Below are 22,906 nucleotides of genomic sequence, written 5' to 3' on the forward strand. Positions count from 1 at the left end.
CAAATCAATTCAGTAGCAAAATAAAAAGAAGATGCCCGTATCTTTTTTTCTTTACAAGTAGCTGGATTGGTAAACCATCCTATATTTTAACACCAAGCAATGACAACAGCGGTGTTCAAATTATGGCCTGATATCTTTGAGTTGCCACCTAACCTGATATTTGGTAATTTGTGTAGCTCAGGACCATTAATTTCAAAACAGTTAAATCATGCAAAAGATAGACACAAAGTGCTGGAGTGACTCAGAGGGACAGGCAGCATCTCCGGAGAGAAGGAATGGGTGACGTTTCGGGTCGATATCCTTCTTCAGGCCCTTAAATCATGCAAATCTTTAGCAAATTGAAAGTGTTTTTAATAAAATTACACATATGTATATTTTTACAATAAAAGATCCACATAAACCAGAATGCAGTACATGAAAATGATTTGTCAGAATTGAGCTTAGACAAATACCATAACTGAAGAGTAAATATTTGACCCTTGTAGTTATTGCTGCATCTAGGCCTTTATTGCTAGTGTCACACTGGTTACATTTCTATTAACTCGTGACTGTGGATTCCCAACTTTAACTGGTGAACATTTTTAAAACAGAATGCTTCTTACTGCATTATTTGAGCCACAAGGTTATTGAGGTGCAAATTTAAGACTGCAGCCATGAAGTAAGTTTAAAATCCGTCCCAGAGTAGTCAGCAAGTCCATAGATACACAGGATCTCTTCTTAAAAAAAACCATCTGGATTCTTAAAATCATTACGGATCAAGTCATGATTGCAATTCTGCTTTCCGTCTGACCACCACCTAAGCCTGAAAAGAACTCCAGTGCCAGACAAATGTGAATGGGAATGAAGACGTAAGATGTGTACAGAACCATGGCCACGATGATGAGCAGAAATGAATTGAAAATTGTCTGTTCCCAGGGCTCCAACACATAACTACATGTAATAAGCAGGTATTGGTAATATAGCCAGGCCAAGGTATCCTTCAGACCTTTCATGTCCATATCTCCCACTGTGTGGAGGGCAGGTTAGCCTGTACAAGTAAAGAGAGAATTTGGTTAGAATCAAAGGGGCAGAAATGGCAGGCACATCATTGGTACTATATTCTGTGCACATGTAAACCTTAGTGACAAGGAACTGTCGATGCTGGAATTTTGAGCTAAACAAAGTAGTGGAGTCTCAATGGTATGAACATCAGATTCTTCAATTTCAGACCACATTTGTCCACCCCATCTCATTCTTGCGACACCCCCACCCAATGTGCACCCATTGATGGCAGAGCCTGTTGGCAGCGGGCTCTGCAGTCCGTCTGTCTTTTTATTTTATTTTTGTCCTGTTAAGTGGATGTCTTGGCTTTGTTTTTATATTATTTTTTTAGCTGTGTATATGTGGGGGGAGGGGTAAACATTTTAATCTCTTCCCTATACGGGGACCCGACTTTTCTTTGTCGAGTCTCCGTTGCTGTTGGGCCTAACATCGTGCAGCCGGCGGCCTCCAACAGGAACCTGGAGCTCCAGTCGCAGGGCTTGTGGACTCACCATCGCGGAGCTGGCCGACTTCTGAGTGCGGAGCGCTGTGGTGGCGCGCGGCTGCGACCCAACTTCGGAGCTCGGACGCTCCAGCCGCAAGTCTGTGGACGGTAACATCAGGAGCTCGCGGGTCCCTAGTGGGAGACCGCATTTCGGAGCACCCGCAATGGCAACTTTGACTGCCCTAGTCAAGGGGTTTAAATCGACACGAAGCGGGGCTTTACATAGCCCGGCGCGGCTTTAACCGCCGCGGGACATACCATCGCCCACCAGGGGGCTCTAACATCTAACATCAGGAGCCTCGATCGGCTCGATGCAGCAGTTTGGCTGCTTGACTGCCGGAGAGGAATGGGCACAGAGAACAGGGAAGAGATAAGACCTTGCCTTCCATCACAGTGAGGAGGTGTGGGGGGATTCACTGGTTGTTTTATGAGAAAATGTGTTAATTGTGTGTTTTTTTTTTTTTTGTTTGATGACTGCAGAAACGTAATTTCGTTTGAACTTATGTTCAAATGACTATAAACGATATCTTATCTTATCTATCTTTTGCCAACTATCTCTTCCCTCTTCCAACCACACCACCCCCCCCCCCCCCCCCCCGGCCTTACACATGCCGCGGGCAACACAGTGACACAGAGGTACCGCCAAATACCCGGGTTCGATCCAGACTGTGGGTGTTGTATGTACAGAGTTTGCACATTCCCCCTGTGACGGCATGGGTTTTCTCTGGGTGCTCTGGTTTTCTCCCACATTCCAAAGAAGTATAGGTTTGGAGGTTAATTGGCTTCTGTAAATTGTAAATTGCCCCTTGTGTGTAGGACTGTGTGGCCAGGTTCAGCTCCAATTCCATAATCAAGTTTGCTGATGATACTGTGGTGGTGGGCCTGATCTCCAATAACAATGAGAAGGCCTACCGGGAGGAGGTGGCTGATCTGGCACTCTGGTGTCAGGACAACAGCCTCCTCTTGAATGTCATAAAAACTAAGAAGCTGATTGTGGACTTTAGAAAGGCACAACATCCGAGGACGTATACGCCACTGGAGATAAATGGGGCTACTGGATAGGGCGAGCTGCTTTAAATACCTGGGAGTCCACATCACAAAGGATCTGACATGGACATCACACGCTCCCGCACTGGTAAGGCAAGGCAGCGCCTTTACCACCTCAGGCAGCAGAGGAAATTCAGAGTCTCACTGAGGATCCTTCAGTGCTTCTACTCAGGGGCTGTAGAAAGCATCTTGTCCGGCAACATCACAATCTGGTTTGGGAACTGCTCTGCCCAGGACAAGAAGGCTCTGCAGAGAGTAGTGCGTTCGGCCGAACGCACTATGGGAACTACACTCGCCCCCTTGCAGGACCTATACACCAGGAGATGCAGGTCCAGAGCCAGCAACATTATGGGGGACCCCTACCACCCCAGCAACGGACAGTTCCAGCTGCTACGGTCAGGCAAACACCTCCGCTGTCATGCTATGAAAACAGAGAGGATGAGACGGAGTTTCTTCCCACAGGCCATCAGAACTGTAAACTCTTATCTCACCAGGAACTAATTTACTGTACTAATTAACTGTGGTGTGTCTTTTTTAAATTGCTGTTTTTTTCCTATTATGTAAATACTGATTCTGTTCTATTCTGTTCTGTAGCATTTTGCACAATCCGCAGGCATTGCCCCTTTCATTTCACTGCACATCTGGTATGTGTATGTGACAAATAAAGTTGACTTGACTTGACTTGACTAGTGATGGCGAACATGGTGATCGGCGCGGACTTGGTGGGCTGTTTTCACGCTGTATCTCTAAAGTCTAAAGTCACTCCTCTTCTCATATCTGACAACCTTGTCTCCATTGAATCTGTGTCCTTTGTCCACTCATTTCCCTCACAAGTATTTGCATCCACCTATTACTTGCCAGACTTGCTCTTTTTAAGCTTTTTACCCCTTACTATAATCATTCTGAAGAAGATTCGCAATCCAAAACGTTGCCTATCCATTCCCATTACGATTGCTGCCCGACCCACTGAACCCAGCACTTGGTATTTTGCAACTGTAAACCTTTCTAGGGTCACAAACCACCCGAATACTCACAGGGGAAATATGCAAACCAATGCAATCTGAAATTAAAACTAAGTGCTGGAAATTGAAAGTCCTGCAGCAATTCTGGAGAAGGAAAATGTTTCGAGTTAATGATATTTCCAAGAGAGAAAATATAGACTTGTGTCAAAAGTTAGTTCAGAGAGCAATTTGAGCAAGTAGAAGCTTTCACTGACTTAGAACTCAATTCCATTCGTGCCTTAGAGCTGTTGCATTCAACATTTCAATTATTGTACCCTAGTTAATAGCCTGATTCTGCCAAATAGAACTCGAAAGCTAGAGGATTAAAGATTAATTGAGCCTGTGCTATAAACAGCCATCTAGAAACATTCTATGGAAAGTATTCATTCCATGTGATAAAACAATGTAGTTAGTATCAGGTCTAACTTTATACGTGGCATTTATATGCATTACTTTAGACTTTGGAGATACAGAGTTGAAACAGGCACTTCGGTCCACCGAATCAGCGCCGACCAGCGATCACCCCATACGTTAGCACTATCCTACGCACAAGGGACAATTTACAGTTTTACTGAAGCCAATTAACCTATAGACCTGCACGTCTTTGGAATGTGGGAGGAAATCGGAGCATCCAGAGAAAATTCAAGAAGGGAGAATGTACAAACTCCGTACAGACAGCACCCATAGTCAGGATCGAAGCTCGGTCTGTCGCTGTAAGACAGTAACTCTACCGCTGCGCCACTGTGCCACCCTTGTTACAATAGCGGAACATTTTCTGCACTCACATCCTCCTTTCTGACACATGGGTACCTATCTGTAGGCCAAAGTTCCATAAATGAGGCTTTTTTTAAACATCCAAATATTTAATTTTTCACAAAGTTGAAACTAAAAAAATAACTTGAGGTTACAGAAATTGACAGAAATTTCTAGTTCTGTATTTAAAATCCTTGTGACAGTTGTCATATTACACTTCATTGTCCAAGGGCTAATCCATTATAGGACAGTGACATTACCAGTCATTCAACCATTGCAACTTGGGCTTTCCCTTATGCCCAATGGCAGGCTACACTTGTTATAACTTAATTTTGTTCTGGTCTGATTTATTGTTCGTATGTCGCGTGTGATAAACACACAGGTGGAGAAACACGAGATACGATAGTGTTTAAGACAATTTTAAAAAGGCACGTGGATCTGCAGGGAATGGAGGACTATGGATCATTTACAGGTAAATGAAATTAGTTTATCATGGCATCATGTTTGGCAGAGACAGTGGTCCGAAGAGCCTGTCTCTGTGTTGAACTGTTCTATGTTCCACATTAGAAGGAACACCAGTAGGTCACAAGTTTCTAGCTCACTCCAGGTTTCAATAAACTGATATGATCTTACCTCAACTTTGTCACTGCTCCCCAGAATCCATGACTTTTGACCTGCCTATTATCCCACCATCTATATGTAGTCAGACTTCAATATATCCAATAGCACATCTTCTAAATTGTCCAGCAGTAGAGAATTCTAAAGAATCACAAAAAGGACTTTCCCTTCCAATCGGAATAAGGGTCTTGACCCAAAACGTCGCCTATTCCTTCTCTCCATAGATGCTGCCTCACCCGCTGAGTTCCTCCAGCTATTTTGTCTACCTCCCTTCTTCTTAAATAACCAACAAAGTGTTTTAAAATTATGTTCACAGGTTCTAGATTCTCCAGATGCCCTGTAGAACACTTGCCGTTGGGTTGTATCATACCTTTGTTTGGGAACAGCTCAGCCAAAGACTGCAAGAAATTGCAGAGTTGTAGTTGTAGTCCCGTTCATCACACGTATCAGACTTTCAACATTGACTCCACCACACTTACCATTTGTTCTTCTAAATTGCAGTGGGTACAAGTTCAATTTTTTCTCAAAACCATCCATCCATTGCAGAAGTCAACTTTGTGACGCTGATTCAAACTACTTGTTTGTGGGGTGGCACAATGGCGCAGAGTGTAGTTGCTGCCTTACAGCACCAGAGACCCGGGTTCGATCCTGTCTGTACAGAGCTTGTTTACGTTCTCCCTGTGACTGCATGGGTTTTCTCTGTCTGCTCTGGTTTTCTCCCATACTCCAAAGGCGTAAGATTTATAGGTTAATTGGCTTCAGTAAAATTGTAAATTGTCCTTAGTGTGTAGGATAGTGCTGGTGTATGGGGTGATCACTAGTCAGAGTGGACTCGGTGGGCTGAAGGGCCTGTTTCCACACTATTTCTCTAAAGTATACTTCAAATGCATGTAAACCCTTATGAAAGAAAAGCACAGCACCAATGCCCTATACACGTTAACAAACTTTCCAAAGTCATATACTTCCTTCCCACCAAAGGAAGCTGGAGTACCTGGAGGAATCCCATGCGGTCACAGGAGAACGTGCATTCTCCACAGTCAGCACCAAAGGTGGGATCAAACCCAGGTATCTGATGCCGCTGTGCCGCATGTTTTATGCCTAGGAAGAGAATCTACGAATGAATGAAGCTAAAGGTAACCAGTGCATGGATAGGTGTTTCAAGAGCAGCAAAATGCACGTAGGCAGACTTAATAGAGACGTGAGGCTCAATTCAAGGCCAAAGTAGGATGTAGTAGTTATTGGAGTAGTGTGCTCCAGGCTTCATTCAACAGCTATACAGGAGGGCAAACTGAAAACTGAGGAATGGAGTTTCTGCCACGCGTGTCTGTAGAGATATTGATGAAAGGAAAACTATTGCAGGTAAACATTTTATCCCTGACAGAAAACCAAGAGAGGACCTGATGAAATCTCCACTCAATCGCAGGTTATTTGTAAACCACTGGGGTACAATGTCAACAAGTGCCTCTCTCCCCCCCACCCTCCCTCCACAATTAACCTTCCAACTATTCCTCTATGGATACACGTCCCCTTTTAACATCATGGTCTAAGCATGACAAAGCTAGGCAATATTTAAGTGATCATTATTTTTGCTTAACGTGGACTCTTGTTAAAACGCCACCTCGGTCTTGATGTTTGGCCTTTCAAAACACATTGGCAGACGCATGGAACCACATGCGGCCACAGTTTTGTGCTTTTAAGAGTTGGTCCACGCTTCACTAGTTTTTCCAGGCTACAGACTCCTGTGTGTACCAATTTCCGGCCACCAAGCTGCCTCTGTGAAATGGCTGCTAATATATTAATTATTGGTCTTCATTTCTTTTAGGAGCATCAGATATAATCTCCAAATGACACTGGGCCAGTTTCAACATACAAAGAGTTGTCCAGCGCCAGATGGAGAAATGTTTTTGCATGCTTTCTGCGCATTTTCTCCTCTCGTCTACAACAGGGGGAAGAGACAAGGCACGATTCTGCATTGTAATAAATATCACCGCTGTTCTTTTATCAATAATGAAGCGACTAGATTGGCCCTGGCTGCTTCACAACGGCACTGCGGCTACACTTAATCCTGCTACGGTTCTCCCCGCATTTGTAACGCTCCCTGAAGCAGACTCCCTTACTGCACCATTCCCCTCATCTCCTCTCCAGTTCTCTCTCCCCCCACTCAGCCACAGTGTGGTTCCCCGGCTACTCCTGCCGTCCTGTCCCATCCCGTCCTTACTCACCGGACTCCTGCCGCCGCCGTAGCTCCCTCCTGCCCCCTTCACCCCGGCGTGTGGACCTTCTCCCCACAGTCGCTGCTAACACTGCAGGACACGCACACAGTGCAGAAATGCTCCCGCTCCATCCCATCTACTCGCGGACCCCGCAGACCCAATTCCCTCCTACCATCCCCATGTCTCCCCCTTCCCCCCGCCAAGTCCTACGCGCCGCAGTCTAACCAACCTCCGTAAACCCAGTTTGCCCCGCAACCACTTTCCCCTCCGCAGCTCGTCTCCACCAGCCCCCGCACCGCCAATCCCCTCCCCATTCCCCCCACCAGCTCCCTTCCAATTCTCACCCGCTCCTTCCCCATTCCCCTCTCCAGCTCCCAATTCTCCTTCCCTTCATCTCCCACCCCATTCCCCTTCCCTCCCGCTCCATTCCATCCCCCACCTCATTCCCCCTCTCCCACCCCACTCCCATTCCACCCTCCCAATTGCCCTCTCCAGCCATAGTTTCCTCCCTTCTCACACGGTCCACGCTCCCCACCTTCTACCAGAGCCCCAGATATTCCCAGCCACCCACCGTGACCCTTTGCAACCTCCAGTCTCAGTCGGATGCGCTGTCTAGACTGCAGCCCCGATCTCTCCACATGCACTGTGTCCGGTGATGGGGTGTTTCGATTTTAAATGCCTATTCTATTCCAGGTCTGACAGCAACCGGCCGGAATTATACTATTGGGGCAGACTCAACCCAGTCCTGAATTAACCGGTATCTTCAGGTTTAACACCCATGGTCCAGGGCGAGACTTCAATTGACAACAACTTATCGATACACGTGGGGTTTAAAAACTCCTCTATTATCTTATCGATTATCAGGTCATTACCACAGTGTGAATATCCTACTTGTTGATCTTTATTAAGAAATAGAAGTCACTGCCAAAATAACTTTGAAACAAAATATTATACTGCCTTAAAAGAACACTAAACAAATCCTAGCTGACGAAGGGTCTCGACCCGAAACGTCCCCTATTCCTTCGCTCCATAGATGCTACCTCACCCGCTGAGTTTCTCCAGTATTTTTGTCTACTAAACAAATCCTATCTCACTTCAATGTAGAATGAAATCGATCACAGGCTGGCAATATTATCTTGGAGTTCAAATGGTTGTGATAAAAAGTTGAAATATTTTGCTCAATTAATGGTATCCTTTAAAACAAACTCCACACACATTCTTGTCTACTGTCTGTGGGTACAACTCTGGGATTAAAAGGCTTGTGGCAGCTTTGAGTTAGAAAGTATGTGAAAATGCAGAGCTGTTTTACAGACCGAAGAGATAATTTATTCACATGCCTCAGGAGTAGCAGTCTAGTTTGATCTGCCAGATTTACCCATGTTGTTGGGCGGAATTAGGAGTTTCAAGTGAAGGTGGAAATCATAATCTTTCACTGAGTTGATTGCCGCTGCTAGAATAATTGAGCCTAACATTGGACTCATAGAGTCAAAGTCATAGAGTGATACAGTGTGGAAACAGGCGCTTTGGCCCAACTTGCCCATACCGGCCAACATGTCCCAACTACACTAGTCCCACCTGCCTGCTTTTGGCCCATATCCCTCCAAACCTGTCCCCTCCATGTACCTGCCTAACTGTTTCTTAAATGTTGCGACAGTCCCTGTCTCAACTACCTCCTCTGGCAGCTAGTTCCATCCACCTACCACCCTATGTGTGAAAATGTTACCCCTCAAAGAGTTCAGTGCGAACGTGCAAACTCAGTAAGTTCAGTTTTATTCTGTAACCACAGAAGGTACACAAAAAAGCTGGAGAAACTCAGCGGGTGCAGCAGCATCTATGGAGCGAAGGAAATAGGCAACGTTTCGGGCCGAAACCCTGTAACCACAGATGTTGGTTTACAAAAAAAAGACACACGGTGCTGGAGTAACTCAGCGGTCAGGAACATCTCTGGAAAACATGGATAGGTGACGTTTCGAGTCGAGACTCCAGCACTTTGTATCCTTCAATATCATAATGGATTCTAATGGAGGGATGGGGGGGTTGTTGAAAGCTGAAAAAAAGGTAGAGGAAGGCCAATGCCTGGCAAGTGATAGCTTAATACAGTTGAGGGTTTTTTAGATTGGTAGATGGGTGAACAAAGGTATTTTCTCTCCTTTTTATCTCTAGCCTTTGTCTACCCAAATGCCAATCACAAAACACTCCTTGCCTTTGTAAAGCTGTCGCTTGCCAGGCTTGGTCCTGCCCCCACCTCTTCATCAGCTCTCTCCCCCCCTACCTCAACTGGTCTGACGAAGGGTCCAGATGTGAAATGCCACATATCCATGTTCTCCACAGATGATGCCTGATTTGCTTAGTTTAGTTTAGTGTAGAGATACAGCGTGGAAACAGGCCGTTCGGCCCACCGAGTCTGCACATCGACCAGCGATCCCCGTACACTACCACTGTCCTACACACTAGGGACAATTTTTTCCAAAGTCAATTAACCCACAAATCTGTACATCTTTGGCGTGAGGGAGGAAACCAGAGCACCCAGAGAAAACCCATGGGGTCCCGGGGAGAAGGTAAACACCGTACTGACAGCACCCGTAGTCAGGATCCAGGTCTCTGGCGCTGTAAGGCAGCAACTCAACCTCCCTCTACTTACTCCAGCATTGTGTTTTTCCCAGCAGGTCCAGCAGCATCTGCGAAGGGAATGGATGGGTGACATTCCTATTGCAGTCTACCTGAAAGAAGGATCCCGATTCAAAACATTGCCTATCCCATCCAAACATGCTGCCTGATCCCCTGAGATGCTCTAACACTTTGAGTTATTTTCTTGATAGCTATAGATAAGTGGCAAGATTAACAATATTCAATGTCAGTTACTTCTGTGCGAATCTGATACCAATGCTTAACCCACTTCTCAAAGAATTTCGAGGTGGATCTTGTCAATTTGACTGTTAGGCCCCTCATCATGTTTGATCTTACCAATCAGCTTGAAACTGGCTTTTGCAGATGGTCCTTCTCCAAGCAGGTGTTGAGAGCAGCCAGGAACACAGCCAATGCCAGAAACACTCCACACGTCAGACAATGTTTATGGAAAGGAAATCTGAGAATGTTTCATCAGGACCGTGGCTTGAAATTAGTTTTTTTTAGTTTAGCAATACAGTGCGGATACAGGCCCTTTGGTCCGCCGAGTCCACACCGACCAGTGAACCCTGCACACAAACATTATCCTACACACACGAGGGACAATTTACATTTATAATGGCCAATTAACCTACAAACCTGAACGTCTGGAGTGTGGGAGGAAAGCGAAGGTCACAGTGTTGAAAGATGAGACCTATACACAGGAGTAATAATTCATAGTCTTTATTGTAGTACAAGCGGAGGGAAGATTACATGCTATCATCTCTGTGGTCAGCAACATGTCTGCTGGGAGACAGTGACGCGCTATCTTAACAGTACTAACAGTCCAAGGTAGGGATGAAGATCTGAACTGGACAACATAAGGAATGTGCAGCATGCCTAATTTATGTGGTGAAGACAGACTAATCTACACACGGGGAGAACGTAGAAACGCCGGACAAACACTCATGGTTGGGATCGAACCCGGGTCTCTGGCGTTATAAGGCAGTAGCTATACTGCTAAGCGAGTGTGCTGCCCTAAAGGTTAACTCCGTTTCTCTTTCCACAGATGCTACCGAGTGTTTCCAACATTTTTGCTTTTTATTGCAGGTTGCATTCCAGTGTTCTTTTTATTCATAAGTTTCTATATGCATAAGTTTCTATCTGCATTAAGATGGAGAGTGACAAGGTTAATTCAGAGACAAGGGGCTGAACTTAAAGAAAGGTAACTTTGATAGTATGAGACGGGAATTGGCTAGGATAGACTGGCAAATGATACTTAAAGGGTTGACGGTGGATATGCAATGGCAAAGATTTAAAAATCTCATGGATGAATTACAACAATTGTTCATCCCTGTCTGGCGTAAAAATAAAATGGGGAAGGCGGCTCAATCGTGGTTAATGTGGGAAATTAGGGATAGTGTTAAATCTAAGGAAGAGGCATATAAATTGGCCAGAGGAAGCAGCAAAGGACTGGGAGAAATTTAGAATTCAACAGAGGAGGACAAAGGGGTTAATTAAGAGGTGGAAAATAGAGCATGAAAGAAAGCTTGCGGTGAATATAAAAAGCTTCTATAGATATGTGAAGAGGAAAAGATTAGTGAAGAGAAATGTAGGCCTTATAGTCAGATACAGGTGAATTTATAATGAGAAGCAAGGAAATGGCAGACCAGTTAAACAAGTATTTTGGTTCTGTTGTCACTAAGGAAGGCACAAACAATCTCCCAGAAATACTAGGAGACCAAGGATCTAGTGGGAGGGAGGAACTGAAGGAAATCCACATTAATCAGGAAATGGTGTAAAATAAATTGTCAGGACTGAAGGCAGATAAATTGTATTGTATTCAAATTTGTATTCAAATTTATTGTCATTGTCTCAATTAGAGACAACAAAATGAATTTTCCTTACAGGCAGTATCATAAAAATAAATAAATAATAAATAATAAAACATATTAAAAATAAAATTGAATTAAAAAAAGAAAAGCACAAACACAGAAAGTCCACGACACAACATAACACAGTGGCACCAAGGTGAGGAAGGCACCATAGTCCAGCCATCCTCCCCTCCGATCTTCCCAGATGTTCATCCGTGGTCTGGGCCTTCCGAGCACCCGCAGTCGCCGCACCGGGTGGCCCGATGTTCAGGCTGGTGGAACGCCGACGCCGATCCCCGACGGTGAACATCCTCCTCCTCAGCGGCCCGGACCTCCTGATCAGCCGCCTCCCACAGCCGGAGTCCGCAGCTCCCGAGTCCGCAGGCCGAGCCGGGCGGAGTCGCAGGACCCCGCGTTGTTGATCAGCGCCGCCCGCGTTGGGAGCTCCGCAAACCGCAGCTCCATGATGTCGATGCAGCAGGTCCAGCACTCCGGGCTCCAGACGGCGATCCCCGGTAAGGCATCACCAGCCCCGCGATGTTACAGCGCTGTCCCACCGCTGCTGGAGCTCTGGTCGATCCCGGCAGGAAAGGCCGCGCCAATCCAGTAGGTAGGCCGCTGGGGGGGTGAGGACGCGACTCGAATAATAGTCGCGTCCTCTCCAGGAAGCGACCGAAGGACGGTATCCCCCTTACCGTGCCCTCTTCCCCCACATAAAGACATTTAAAAAAACATAAAAAATACTTTAACATAACTAAAAAAAGAAAAAAAAAAAAAGATTCCGGGCTGAAGGTGGAGGCTGCTGGCACCAGCGCCACCGGAAGTACAACAAGGCCTGATGGTCTGCATCCCAGAGTACTCAAGGAGGTGACTTTAGAAATCGTGGATGCATTGGTGATATTTTCCAATGTTCTATAGACTCTGGATTAGTTCCTGTGGACTGGACGGTAGCTAATGTAACCCCACTTTTTAAGAAAGGAGGGAGAGAGAAAACAGGGAATTATAGACCAGTTAGCCTGGCATCGGTGGTGGGGACGATGCTTGAGTTGATTATGAAAGATGTAATAGCAGCGCATTTGGAAAGCAAAGTCAGCATGCATTTATAAAGGGGAATGTATGACTCCAAATGCTGCCTGACCCGCTGAAGTTACTGCAGCACTTCGAACTTTGCTCAGGGAATAGAAGGATATGGACCATGTGCAGAAGTTGGCAATAGTTTAATTTGGCATTAGGATCATTGCACACCTGGTGGGCTGAAAGGCCTGTTCCTTTGCTGTACTGTTCTACCTTCTATATTCAGGTTTCCACCAACTGCAGTTTTTATTTTTTTAATTCATTTTGAGAGCAGATAATCAGAAAGATTTGGTGGAATACTCGTTTGCTGCCAGAGATTCAGCCTCTGTTTTAGGTGCTGTGTTTTCAGTTGGTAGGAGAAACAGAGCTTGCAAACAGAATAGCAGATCTTAGGAGGATGTATGAGCAGACCAGATGACATACTTTATCGTAGATGACATAAAATGGGAAGATTTGTAAAGTGCTACTTAAGGGCCTGTCCCACTGACGAGACTTTTCAGCGATTGTCTTCAACCTTCAAGCTCGAGGTCACTCGCCTGAAAAACCTCGAGCTGGATCGACCGTCAGTGATGAAACAACGAGCCAGATCGACCGTCTGCACACACACAAACACATCGCAAAGGCGGTGGCCAGGGAAAGCGGGGGAGCGCTGTCTGAGATTTACACCCGCGATGAACAGGAAGGTAAAAGACGGCTGGCACCAGTATAGTAAGTCCTTTAGAGAGCGCGGAGAGGATGGGGGAGGGGGGGAGAAGGGGAGAAAGGGGGAGAGAAGGGAGAGAAGGAGTGAAGACACTTTTAAGAAGCCAGACAACTTTTAATAAAGTTTAGTGGGAATTTAACATTACCGGTCGGCCTACTTATCTTTTTTTTCTCAATGAGCTTTACCTTTGATTGCCTTTGATTACCTAGGAAAGCATGCCGACCTACTATAACCTACCTCAACTAAACCTACGAGTAAAAAAATATCGATTTTTTTCCATGGCAAGTGGAAAAGTGGACAAATAGATAAACAACAGAAAAGGCTTAAACAATACAAAAGGCTTAAACAATATAGGAAAGCCAGTGTTGTATTGCAAAGACAATATAGATCCTACTTCTTGATAAAGAACCAGAAAGGTGACTTAAGAAGACGAGTAGATGAACAACAGAAAAGGCTTGAACGATGCAAGGCATTGCAGAATCTCATGAAACACCAAGAGCAGATAAATAAGCAGAGAAGGGAAACTGAACAGCAGAGGAAGCTGCTAGAAAATGGAAACTTGCAGCCATGGGTCAGATCCCACCTACCAAGAGGAAAACAAAACAAATACATGAACCAGAAAATGAGAACTCATAAAGCAAGGGGTAATGTATTTGGTTTAAGTATAATACCATTGTGTAACAGTGTATTATTCAATGATGGGTAGGAATAGTCCCCGAGGATTGACGTACTGCGCATGTTGTTCCATTGTTTAAAAAGGGTTCTAAGAGTAAACCTAGCAATTATAGGCCTGTTAGTTTGACTTCAGTGGTGGGCAAATTAATGGAAAAGATACTTAGAGATAATATATATATAAGCATCTGGATAAACAGGGTCTGATTAGGAGCAGTCAGCATGGATTTGTGCCTGGAAGGTCATGTTTGACTAATCTTCTTGAATTTTCTGAAGAGGTTACTAGGGAAATTGACGATGGTAAAGCAGTGGATGTTGTCTATATGGACTTTAGTAAGGCCTTTGACAAGGTTCCTCATGGGAGGTTGGTTAAGAAGGTTCAACTGTTGGGTATAAATGCAGGAGTAGCAAGATGGATTCAACAGTGGGTGAATGGGAGAAGCCAGAGGGTAATGGTGGATGGTTGTTTGTCGGGTTGAAGGCAGGTGACTAGTGGGGTGCCTCAGGGATCGGTGTTGGTGTCACAGTCTGCCCTCTCCTCATTCTCATCCACTTCACCTCCCAGTACTTTTCCACCGGTCCCTCCTTCTCCTCACCTGCCTGCCTGCCACTCCCCTCTCATCAGCCCAACTCTCCTCACCTGTTGCACTCAGTTGCCTCTGATCACCAATTAACCCGGTATATAGACTCTCCTCACCGTTCACACAGTGCCAGATTATCTCAGCCTTCATGCAAGACTCTCCAGCGATTTCCCGACTGCCTTCACGGATTCGAACCTGCCTGCCCCTCTTCGGAACCCTCGCTCAATCCTGAGCCTCTGTGTGAGTATGGTGTACCCATTCCTGTGTTTACTACTCTGTGTTACAGTATCGGAATAAAGTCATTACCAACTATACCTGCCTGATTCTGTGCTGCTATTGGGTCCAAGCTATACCCGTTACAGTACAATCTGGCCAACAATGGACTCAGCGCACACAACGTCTCTGTCAAACCGCTTCGAGAGGATTGAGCACACGCTCCTGCAGCACGAAGCTATGCTCACTGTCTCCAACTCCGAGGTTCGACAGGCTGTGACAAAGCAAGAGCAAGCATTGGTTGCACTAGCCACCCAGGTCCAACAGCTGACGACTACCCTCGCCCAGGCTACACCCCATGCTTCGCCTCCGGCTCCGACAGCACCAGCTCCCGGTCACCAGGACCATCACCTGAGCCCCGGGTGGGAACCCTGGAGCGCTACGCTGGAGACCCGGAGGGCTGCAACCCATTCATCACGAACTGTTCCATTCTCTTCGCCCTACAGCCCTACACCTTCGCCCAGGAAGCGTCGAGAGTGGCGTTTACCATTAATCACCTGACTGGCAGAGCTCGGCTGTGGGGAACGGCTGAATGGGAGCGACGCACGCCGGCTTGCTCCTCTTTCCAGACCTTCGCCGCGGAGCTTCGCAAGGTGTTCGGTGAGGTTTCGATGGGTCCGGATGCTGCGGGAGGTCTGCTGGGGTTGAGCCAGGGGAACCAGAGCGTCGCTGACTTCGCCATCGACTTTCGCACCAGGGCCCGTCAGAGTGATTGGAACGCCCCGGCCCAGTGTGACTGCTTTCTTGCTGGGCTTGAATGACTATATCAAGGATGAGTTGGTGTCCCACGACCTTCCTTCTTCTCTGGATGGGCTTATCGAGCTAACGACCCGTCTGGACCGACGCATCCTGGCGAGACGTCGGGAGAGGCGACAGGGCCTGGCGAGTCATTACATCTCCAAGTGTCCAGTAAAAGGGCCAGATTCACCAGTAGCGGAGGAATTACTGGTGAGTCGAACCTCTGAACTTTCCTCTGCCCGACGCCCTCTGTGTCATGCCCGTCTGCTGTTGTCTGATGGTTCTCACACCCTCGCCACCTTCATAGACTCTGGTTGTGACATTAATCTTATGGACAAGGAACTAGCCCGCCAGCTAGGCATCAGTTGTGTTCCCCTGCCTGAACCTGCTCCCGCCAACGTCCTCGACGGCCATCTCCTGGGGACTGTTTCTCACCAGACGGTCCCAGTGCGCATGCTCCTGTCTGGTAATCACCATGAGACCATCCAGTTCCACATCCTGCAGTCTCCCCGTCTTCCCCTCATCCTGGGTTACCCCTGGCTTCGGCGACACAACCCCAACAACGACTGGAGGACGGGGGTCATCTTGGGTTGGAGCCCTTCCTGCCACCAAGTGTGCCTGAAGCAAGCCTCAGCTCCTCAACCGGCCACCTTCTCCAGTTCTGCTCCAGATCTGACGGGGGTCCCAGCCGAGTACCATGACTTTGGGGAGGTTTTTAGCAAGTCTAGGGCCACCTCCCTTCCTCCTCATCGGCCCTATGACTGTGCCATAGACCTCCTGCCTGGTTCCGCTCCTCCTAGGGGTCTCCTTTACTCCCTGTCCCCCCCTGAGAGGCGCCATGGAGAAATACATAAACGACTCCTTGGCTGCTGGTCTCATCCGTCCCTCCTCGTCTCCTGCTGGGGCTGGGTTCTTCTTCGTGGAGAAGGACAAATCTCTGCGTCCCTGCATAGATTACCGGGGGCTCAACGGCATCACGGTGAAGAATCGCTACCCTCTCCCACTCATCTCTTCTGCTTTCGAGCTCCTGGAGGGGGCCACCATCTTTTCGAAGTTGGACCTACGCAACGCCTACCACTTGGTCGGCATCAAAGAGGGAGATGAGTGGAAGACCGCCTTCAACGCTCACTCGGGACATTATGAATACCGGGTGATGCCCTTTGGCCTCACCAACGCCCCGGCCATCTTCCAGGCTTTGGTCAATGACGTTCTCAGAGACATGTTGAACAAGTACGTGTTCGTCTATCTTGATGACATCCTCATCTTTCCACGGACCAAGGAGGAACACGTACACCATGTCCAGGCAGTTCTACATCGGCTCCTGGAGAACTCGCTCTTCGTTAAAGCTGAGAAGTGCGAGTTTCACTCCCCGTCAGTCTCCTTCCTAGGATACATCGTTGGCCAAGGGAACATCAAGATGGACCCCGCCAAGGTCTCTGCTGTCACCTCCTGGCCTGTTCCTGACTTCCGCAAGCAGCTCCAAAGGTTCCTGGGGTTCGCCAATTTTTACCGACGTTTCATCCGTGGCTACAGTACTGTGGCCGCACCCCTCACGGCACGCACCTCCTCCAAGGTTCCGTTCCGGTGGTCTGCCACGGCCGACAAAGTTTTTCAGACACTCAAGACACGGTTTACATCGGCCCCCATCCTCCAAGTTCCGGACTCAGAGAGACAGTTCGTGGTGGAGGTGGACGCCTCCGACGTGGGGGTGGGAGCTGTTCTGTCCCAGCGGGCTGCCGGGGACCAGAAGCTCCATCCATGCGCCTTCTTCTCCCGACGCCTGATCCCTGCTGAGAGGAATTATGACATTGGCAACCGAGAACTGTTGGCGGTTAAGTTGGCGTTGGAGGAATGGGGTCACTGGCTGGAGGGAACCGAGCAGCCTTTCTTGGTTTGGACTGACCACAAGAACCTTGAATACCTCGTCAGCCAAGAGGCTCAACTCTCGTCAGGCCCGCTGGTCTCTCTTCCTCACCCGCTTCAACTCCTCCCTCTCCTACCGACCTGGGTCCCGCAACGTGAAGCCCGATGCCCTCTCTCGACAGTTCTTGTCGAAGGAGGAGCCGGCCTCTGGCCCCAAGACCATCCTCCCGTCCTCGCACAGGGTTGCCTCCCTCACCTGGGAAGTGGAGGAGAAGGTCAAGGCGGCCTTGGAGAACCAGCCGGGACCCAGCGCATGCCCTCCTGATCGCCTGTTTGTGGTTTCTGCCCTGCGGTCCGACGTCCTTCAGTGAGCCCACAGCTCTCGACTCACCTGTCATCCCGGCATTCAGCGGACCAAGGAGATGGTGCTACGGAGGTTCTCGTGGGCATCGCTGGAGGAGGACACTCGGGAGTTTGTCAACGCCTGTCCCGTTTGCAACCAGCACAAGGTCTCACACCAAGCTCCTGCGGGTCATCTGCTTCCACTGCCTGTACCCCATCGACCATGGTCCCACATCTCCCTGGACTTCGTTACCGGCCTGCCCCCATCCAGTGGTCACACCACCATCCTGACCGTGGTCGATAGATTTAGCAAGATGGCTCACTTCGTGCCCCTGCCCAAGCTCCCGTCAGCCAAGGAAACTGCCGAGCTCATGTTACTCCACGTCTTCAGGCTCCATGGTCTCCCCGTCGATGTGGTCTCCGACCGGGGACCCCAGTTTGCCTCTGTGTTCTGGAGGGAGTTCTGCACGCTTGTGGGGGCCACCGTGAGTCTGACATCCGGATTTCATCCCCAGTCCAACGGCCAAACTGAAAGGAAGAATCAGGAGATGGAGACGGCGCTGCGGTGTATGGTGTCCAAGCATCCCTCCTCCTGGTCTCAGCAGTTGTGGGTGGAAATTAAGCCTCAAACTGAGAAATTTCTCTCTCCTACCAATCATAGAAACATAGAAAATAGGTGCAGGAGGAGGCCATTCGGCCCTTTGAGCCAGCACCGCCATGCATTGTGATCATGACTGATCATCCCCTATCAATAAACTGTGTCTGCCTTCTCCCCATATCCCTTGACTCCACTAGCCCCTAGAGCTCTATCTAACTCTCTCTTAAATCCATCCAGTGATTTGGCCTCCACTGCCCTCTGTGGCAGGGAATTCCATAAATTCACAACTCTCTGGGTGAAAAAGATTTTTCGCACCTCAGCCATAAATGACCTCCCCTTTATTCTAAGACTGTGGCCCTGGTTCTGGACTCACCCAACATTGGGAACATTTTTCCTGCTTCTAGCTTGTCCAGTCCTTTTATAATTTTATATGTTTCTATAAGATGCCCCCTCATCCTTCTAAACTCCAATGAATACAAGCCTAGTCTTTTCAATCTTTCCTCATATGACAGTCCCGCCATCCCAGGGATCAATCTCGTGAACCTACGCTGCACAGCTTCAATCACAAGGATGTCCTTCCTCAAATTAGGAGACCAAAACTGTACACAATACTCCATATGTGGTCTCACCAGAGCCCTATACATCGTTAATAATCCTTCGTTTAAACCGTCTAATTTAGATAAGGCGTTTGCGCAATGGAAAAACTCAGGAATTAAAACGGTGGGAGATCTCTACGAGAAGGGGATTTTCCTCTCGTTTAAAGAACCACGGGAGAAATATCATTTGAAAGCAAGCAATCTTTTTAGATATCTTCAAATCCGAGATTATGTGAAAACATATACACAAGACTGTAGTTTTATGGGTCCAGATATACTAGACGATTGTTTGAATAGACATGCCGACAGAAGTAAGTTAACATCTTACATTTATAACACTCTTTTAAATGCGCATACCCTATCTTCTGAGGTGTATAGGCGAGCATGGGAAGACGAGTTGAATTATTAATTTCAAAGGATATCTGGGAGGAAAGCCTACTACAGGTGCACAACCTTTTATCCGAAGATCCAAATAACGAAAACCTCCGAATAGCGGACATTTTTTCGGTCCTTGAAGAAAGGTCCTTGAAAACGTTCACCGAGGGCGGCCCGCAGAGGTGACAGCGGAACCTCCGGTCGGTCCTCGAAGAAAGGGGAACTAAATCCCCATTCATAAAAGAGAAGGTGAGGGTATATTGCGCGGGAGGGTTAATAATTGACAATATGCTGCTGCCTGCCCGCTGAGGTAAAAAGTTCCCACGATAGACTCACGATACACAGTGTATCGTGAGTCTTGCGTGGGAACTTTTTAACTCAGCGGGCAGGCAGCAGCAGATTGTCGCTCCCTTAAGTTTCACCTCACCTACACCCCTCTGCTTCCCGGCCATGTGTGTGACCCCTTCCCTCCCCTCTCCAGCTCCCCGCTCATTGCACCGGCGCGGGGGCTTTGCACTGTCTTCACGTCGTCGATACCAGCAGGGCAGTGCCAGTCACCGGAGACGTCGGGACCAACGGGACACCGACCCCCAGGCCCACTGCAAGCACGGAGATCCCAGAGACCCACAGCCAGCAGCAGCCCAGCCCCGTTCCAACTCCAGAGGAAAACTGCAAACTGGCCGGAGACGTCAGGACCACCAGAAGCCGTTCGCCGAGCTGCGCCCCCTCATCGGGACACCGACCCCCAGGCCCACTGCAAGCACGGAGATCCCAGAGACCCACAGCCAACAGCAGCCCAGCCCAGCCCCGCTCCAACTACAGAGGAATCTGGGTTGCGGATGACGGGGCGCAGCTCGGGGCTTCGTAGGGGCCCATCGGGGAGCGGGTTCCTGTTGGTCCTGGCGTCTCCGGCCACCTGCCATCCTCTGGGAACTGTACCGCCCTTGCAGGAGAGTGGGGTTGTTTGCAGTTGCAGAGGGAGGGGGCAAGGGCGGTACAGTTCCCAGTCTCAGCTCCAGTCCAGGGGGGTGGCCGGAGACGTCAGGAACAACGGGACACCGACCCCAGGCCCACTGCAAGCACGGAGATCCCAGAGACCCACAGCCAGCAGCAACTCCAGCCCCGCTCCAACTCCAGAGGAACACGTAGGGGCAGAAGCTGATGGTGTGCAAGGTACGTCTTGTTCTTGGGGTGGCGGATGAGGGGGCGCAGCTCAGGCTGTGGGCGAACTGCCACTTGTCGCCGTAGCGGCCCATCGGGGAGCGGATTCCTCTGGAGTTGGAGGGGGAGGGGGGTATTGTGCTGTTTGATCGCCCCCTGCTATCCCAGGGACAGGGAGACACAGCGGCTTTTTAGACCGGTGGGCAATCACTTCCAAAGTTCTGCCCACACAGTCAGTACACCTCTCCTACACTGCATTTCATACAAACATTTATTCTGCAAGAAAAAACTACATTGAAGACTCAAACTCGCGACCGAGTAACTGCCGGGATCAAGGCGCAAACTCGTGACATAGCTCGGGGATTCAAGAATCCCCGAGCTAGGCGCCTAAGGGCATGTAGCCCCGCTAGGGTGACATGAGTGCGAGAGGTGATTCAATGCTGCGGGCACATTTACAAATTCAGGAATTCATTCAACACACTGCATTTCATACAGACATTTATTCTGCAAGAAAAAGCGACATTGAAGGCTCAAACTCGCGACCGAGGAACTGCCGGGATCAAGGCGCAAACTCGCGACCTTGCGGATATGAGCCGAGCACTCTACCACTGAGCCAGCCATTAAAATCTACGCTAAAGAATTTCCATTCCGAAGGCCGACAAATTCTGAATTACGAAAAGTGTCTGGTCCCAAGGCTTTCGGATAAAAGGTTGTGCACCTGTACTACATACATGTCAGGCACTCCCTGATACAATTTAAAATACTGCATAGGCTTTACTACTTAAAGACTAAATTGAATAAGATCTTCCCAACCGTCTCCCCTATTTGTGATAAATGCCATCTCCAAGAAGCGATTTTAACCCATTCCTTTGCTTCCTGTATAATGATACAAAACTTCTGGAGGGGAATATTTGATATCTTCTCTAAAATACTTAAAATTAAACTGGAATCAGATATATAACTGATACCATTAAGTATGTCAGAGGCCTGTTCTAAGTTAATGATATTTCAAAGACGTTCCCTTGACTGCGGGCTAATAACTGCAAAAAAACTCATACTCAAATTTTGGAAAAAGACAACAGTTCCCACAATGAAGGTGTGGATTACTGACATACCCGAGACACTACATTTATAAAACATTAGGCTTGTTTTGGCTGAAAAAGCAGATACATTTCTCAAAACATGGTCTCCTTTCACTGAATATCTGCAACAGAATGGTTGAACATAAATTTAAAACGATGCTAGGGATGGGTGAGGGGCGGGGGGGAAGGTATATCTCCATCTTTCTTTATCTTATTTCTCTTCTGTCTTCTTGCACTTCTTTGGTGGTGTAGGGGTCTTTTTTCCCCCTTTCTTTTATTTCTTTTTCTTCATTCTCTCTTTTTTTCTATTTTTTTAAGTTCAGGTTTCAATGTTAAAAATGAAGCTGTACAAAAATTGTATAACTGTCATGTCGATTGCTTTATTCTTGTACAATTGCTTCTAATAAAATAAGCATAAAAATAAATAAATAAATAAATAAAGAGACTCGCAAATTAGGTCGCCGCAGTGGGACAGGCCCTTTAGTTTGCAAAGATCTAAAATGGGAATGTTTACCCCATTTAATACTTACAGTCAATAACATTAAAAATATATCGAGTGACCACAAATGTGGAACTCTGCCCACATCTGTGGCTTTGTTGTTTGCTGCTGTGACTTTGATGCTTTATTAGAATTGCTGCAATTAATTATGAAAACACTCAACAAGCACAATGAAATCGGTCCTCATTTCAAGCAGCAACCTTTAATTCCTTTAATTGCAACAAATATATGTCCAGCAAAACAATTCTACATTAGCCTAAATTGTCATAGCCACCAAAGTGGTACCCCTGTAGTTATTCAGCAAACTTGATCTTGCCCTTGATGAAATGGGTGGCAAAGCAATCGGAATTAACTGTGTAACTATGCTGGGCAGAGTTTGGGGATGTATCAGAAAACCTTCAGTAAATTACCCATTAATATTGAAAATATGCCATGTTCACAAAAGCAGTTCAAATCCAATCCACTAATCCAGATGGGCAATTTACAACCTGACGATTTGAACGTTGATTTCTCTAAGTTCAAGTAACTCCTGCATTTCTCCCCCCTCCCTCCTAGTCATCCTACTAGTTTCGCATCCTTGTATCCATGTCAATGTGCTGGAGTAACTCAGCTGGTCAGGCAGCATGTTCATAACTTCCAGGAGCAGAATAAAGCCATTCGGCACATCAAGCCTACTCCACCATTCAATCATGGTTGTTCTATCTTTCACTCTCA

At 47.5% G+C, this 22,906-nt stretch overlaps 1 protein-coding gene across 7 annotated transcripts in view; it reads right to left on the bottom strand.

Annotated features, from left to right (window-relative positions):
* Positions 1-329: 329 nt before the first annotated feature.
* sptssb (serine palmitoyltransferase small subunit B) overlaps positions 330-22,906 on the bottom strand; it is a 46,867-nt gene continuing 24,290 nt past the window's right edge. For 3 of the 7 annotated variants that reach the window (XM_033031186.1, XM_033031185.1, XM_033031189.1), the window contains one exon: positions 330-1,027. In XM_033031186.1, the coding sequence (XP_032887077.1) occupies positions 756-998 (243 nt within the window). In that variant the 5' untranslated portion in view covers positions 999-1,027 and the 3' untranslated portion in view covers positions 330-755. Of the gene's footprint in view, positions 1,028-5,423; positions 5,623-7,166; positions 7,323-7,692; positions 7,882-22,906 lie in introns of those variants that run through there. The other 4 variants (XM_033031190.1, XM_033031184.1, XM_033031187.1 and 1 more) reach the window with 4 other exon arrangements.

Source organism: Amblyraja radiata, chromosome 13, assembly GCF_010909765.2.
Source record: "Amblyraja radiata isolate CabotCenter1 chromosome 13, sAmbRad1.1.pri, whole genome shotgun sequence".
NCBI lineage: Eukaryota > Metazoa > Chordata > Chondrichthyes > Rajiformes > Rajidae > Amblyraja > Amblyraja radiata.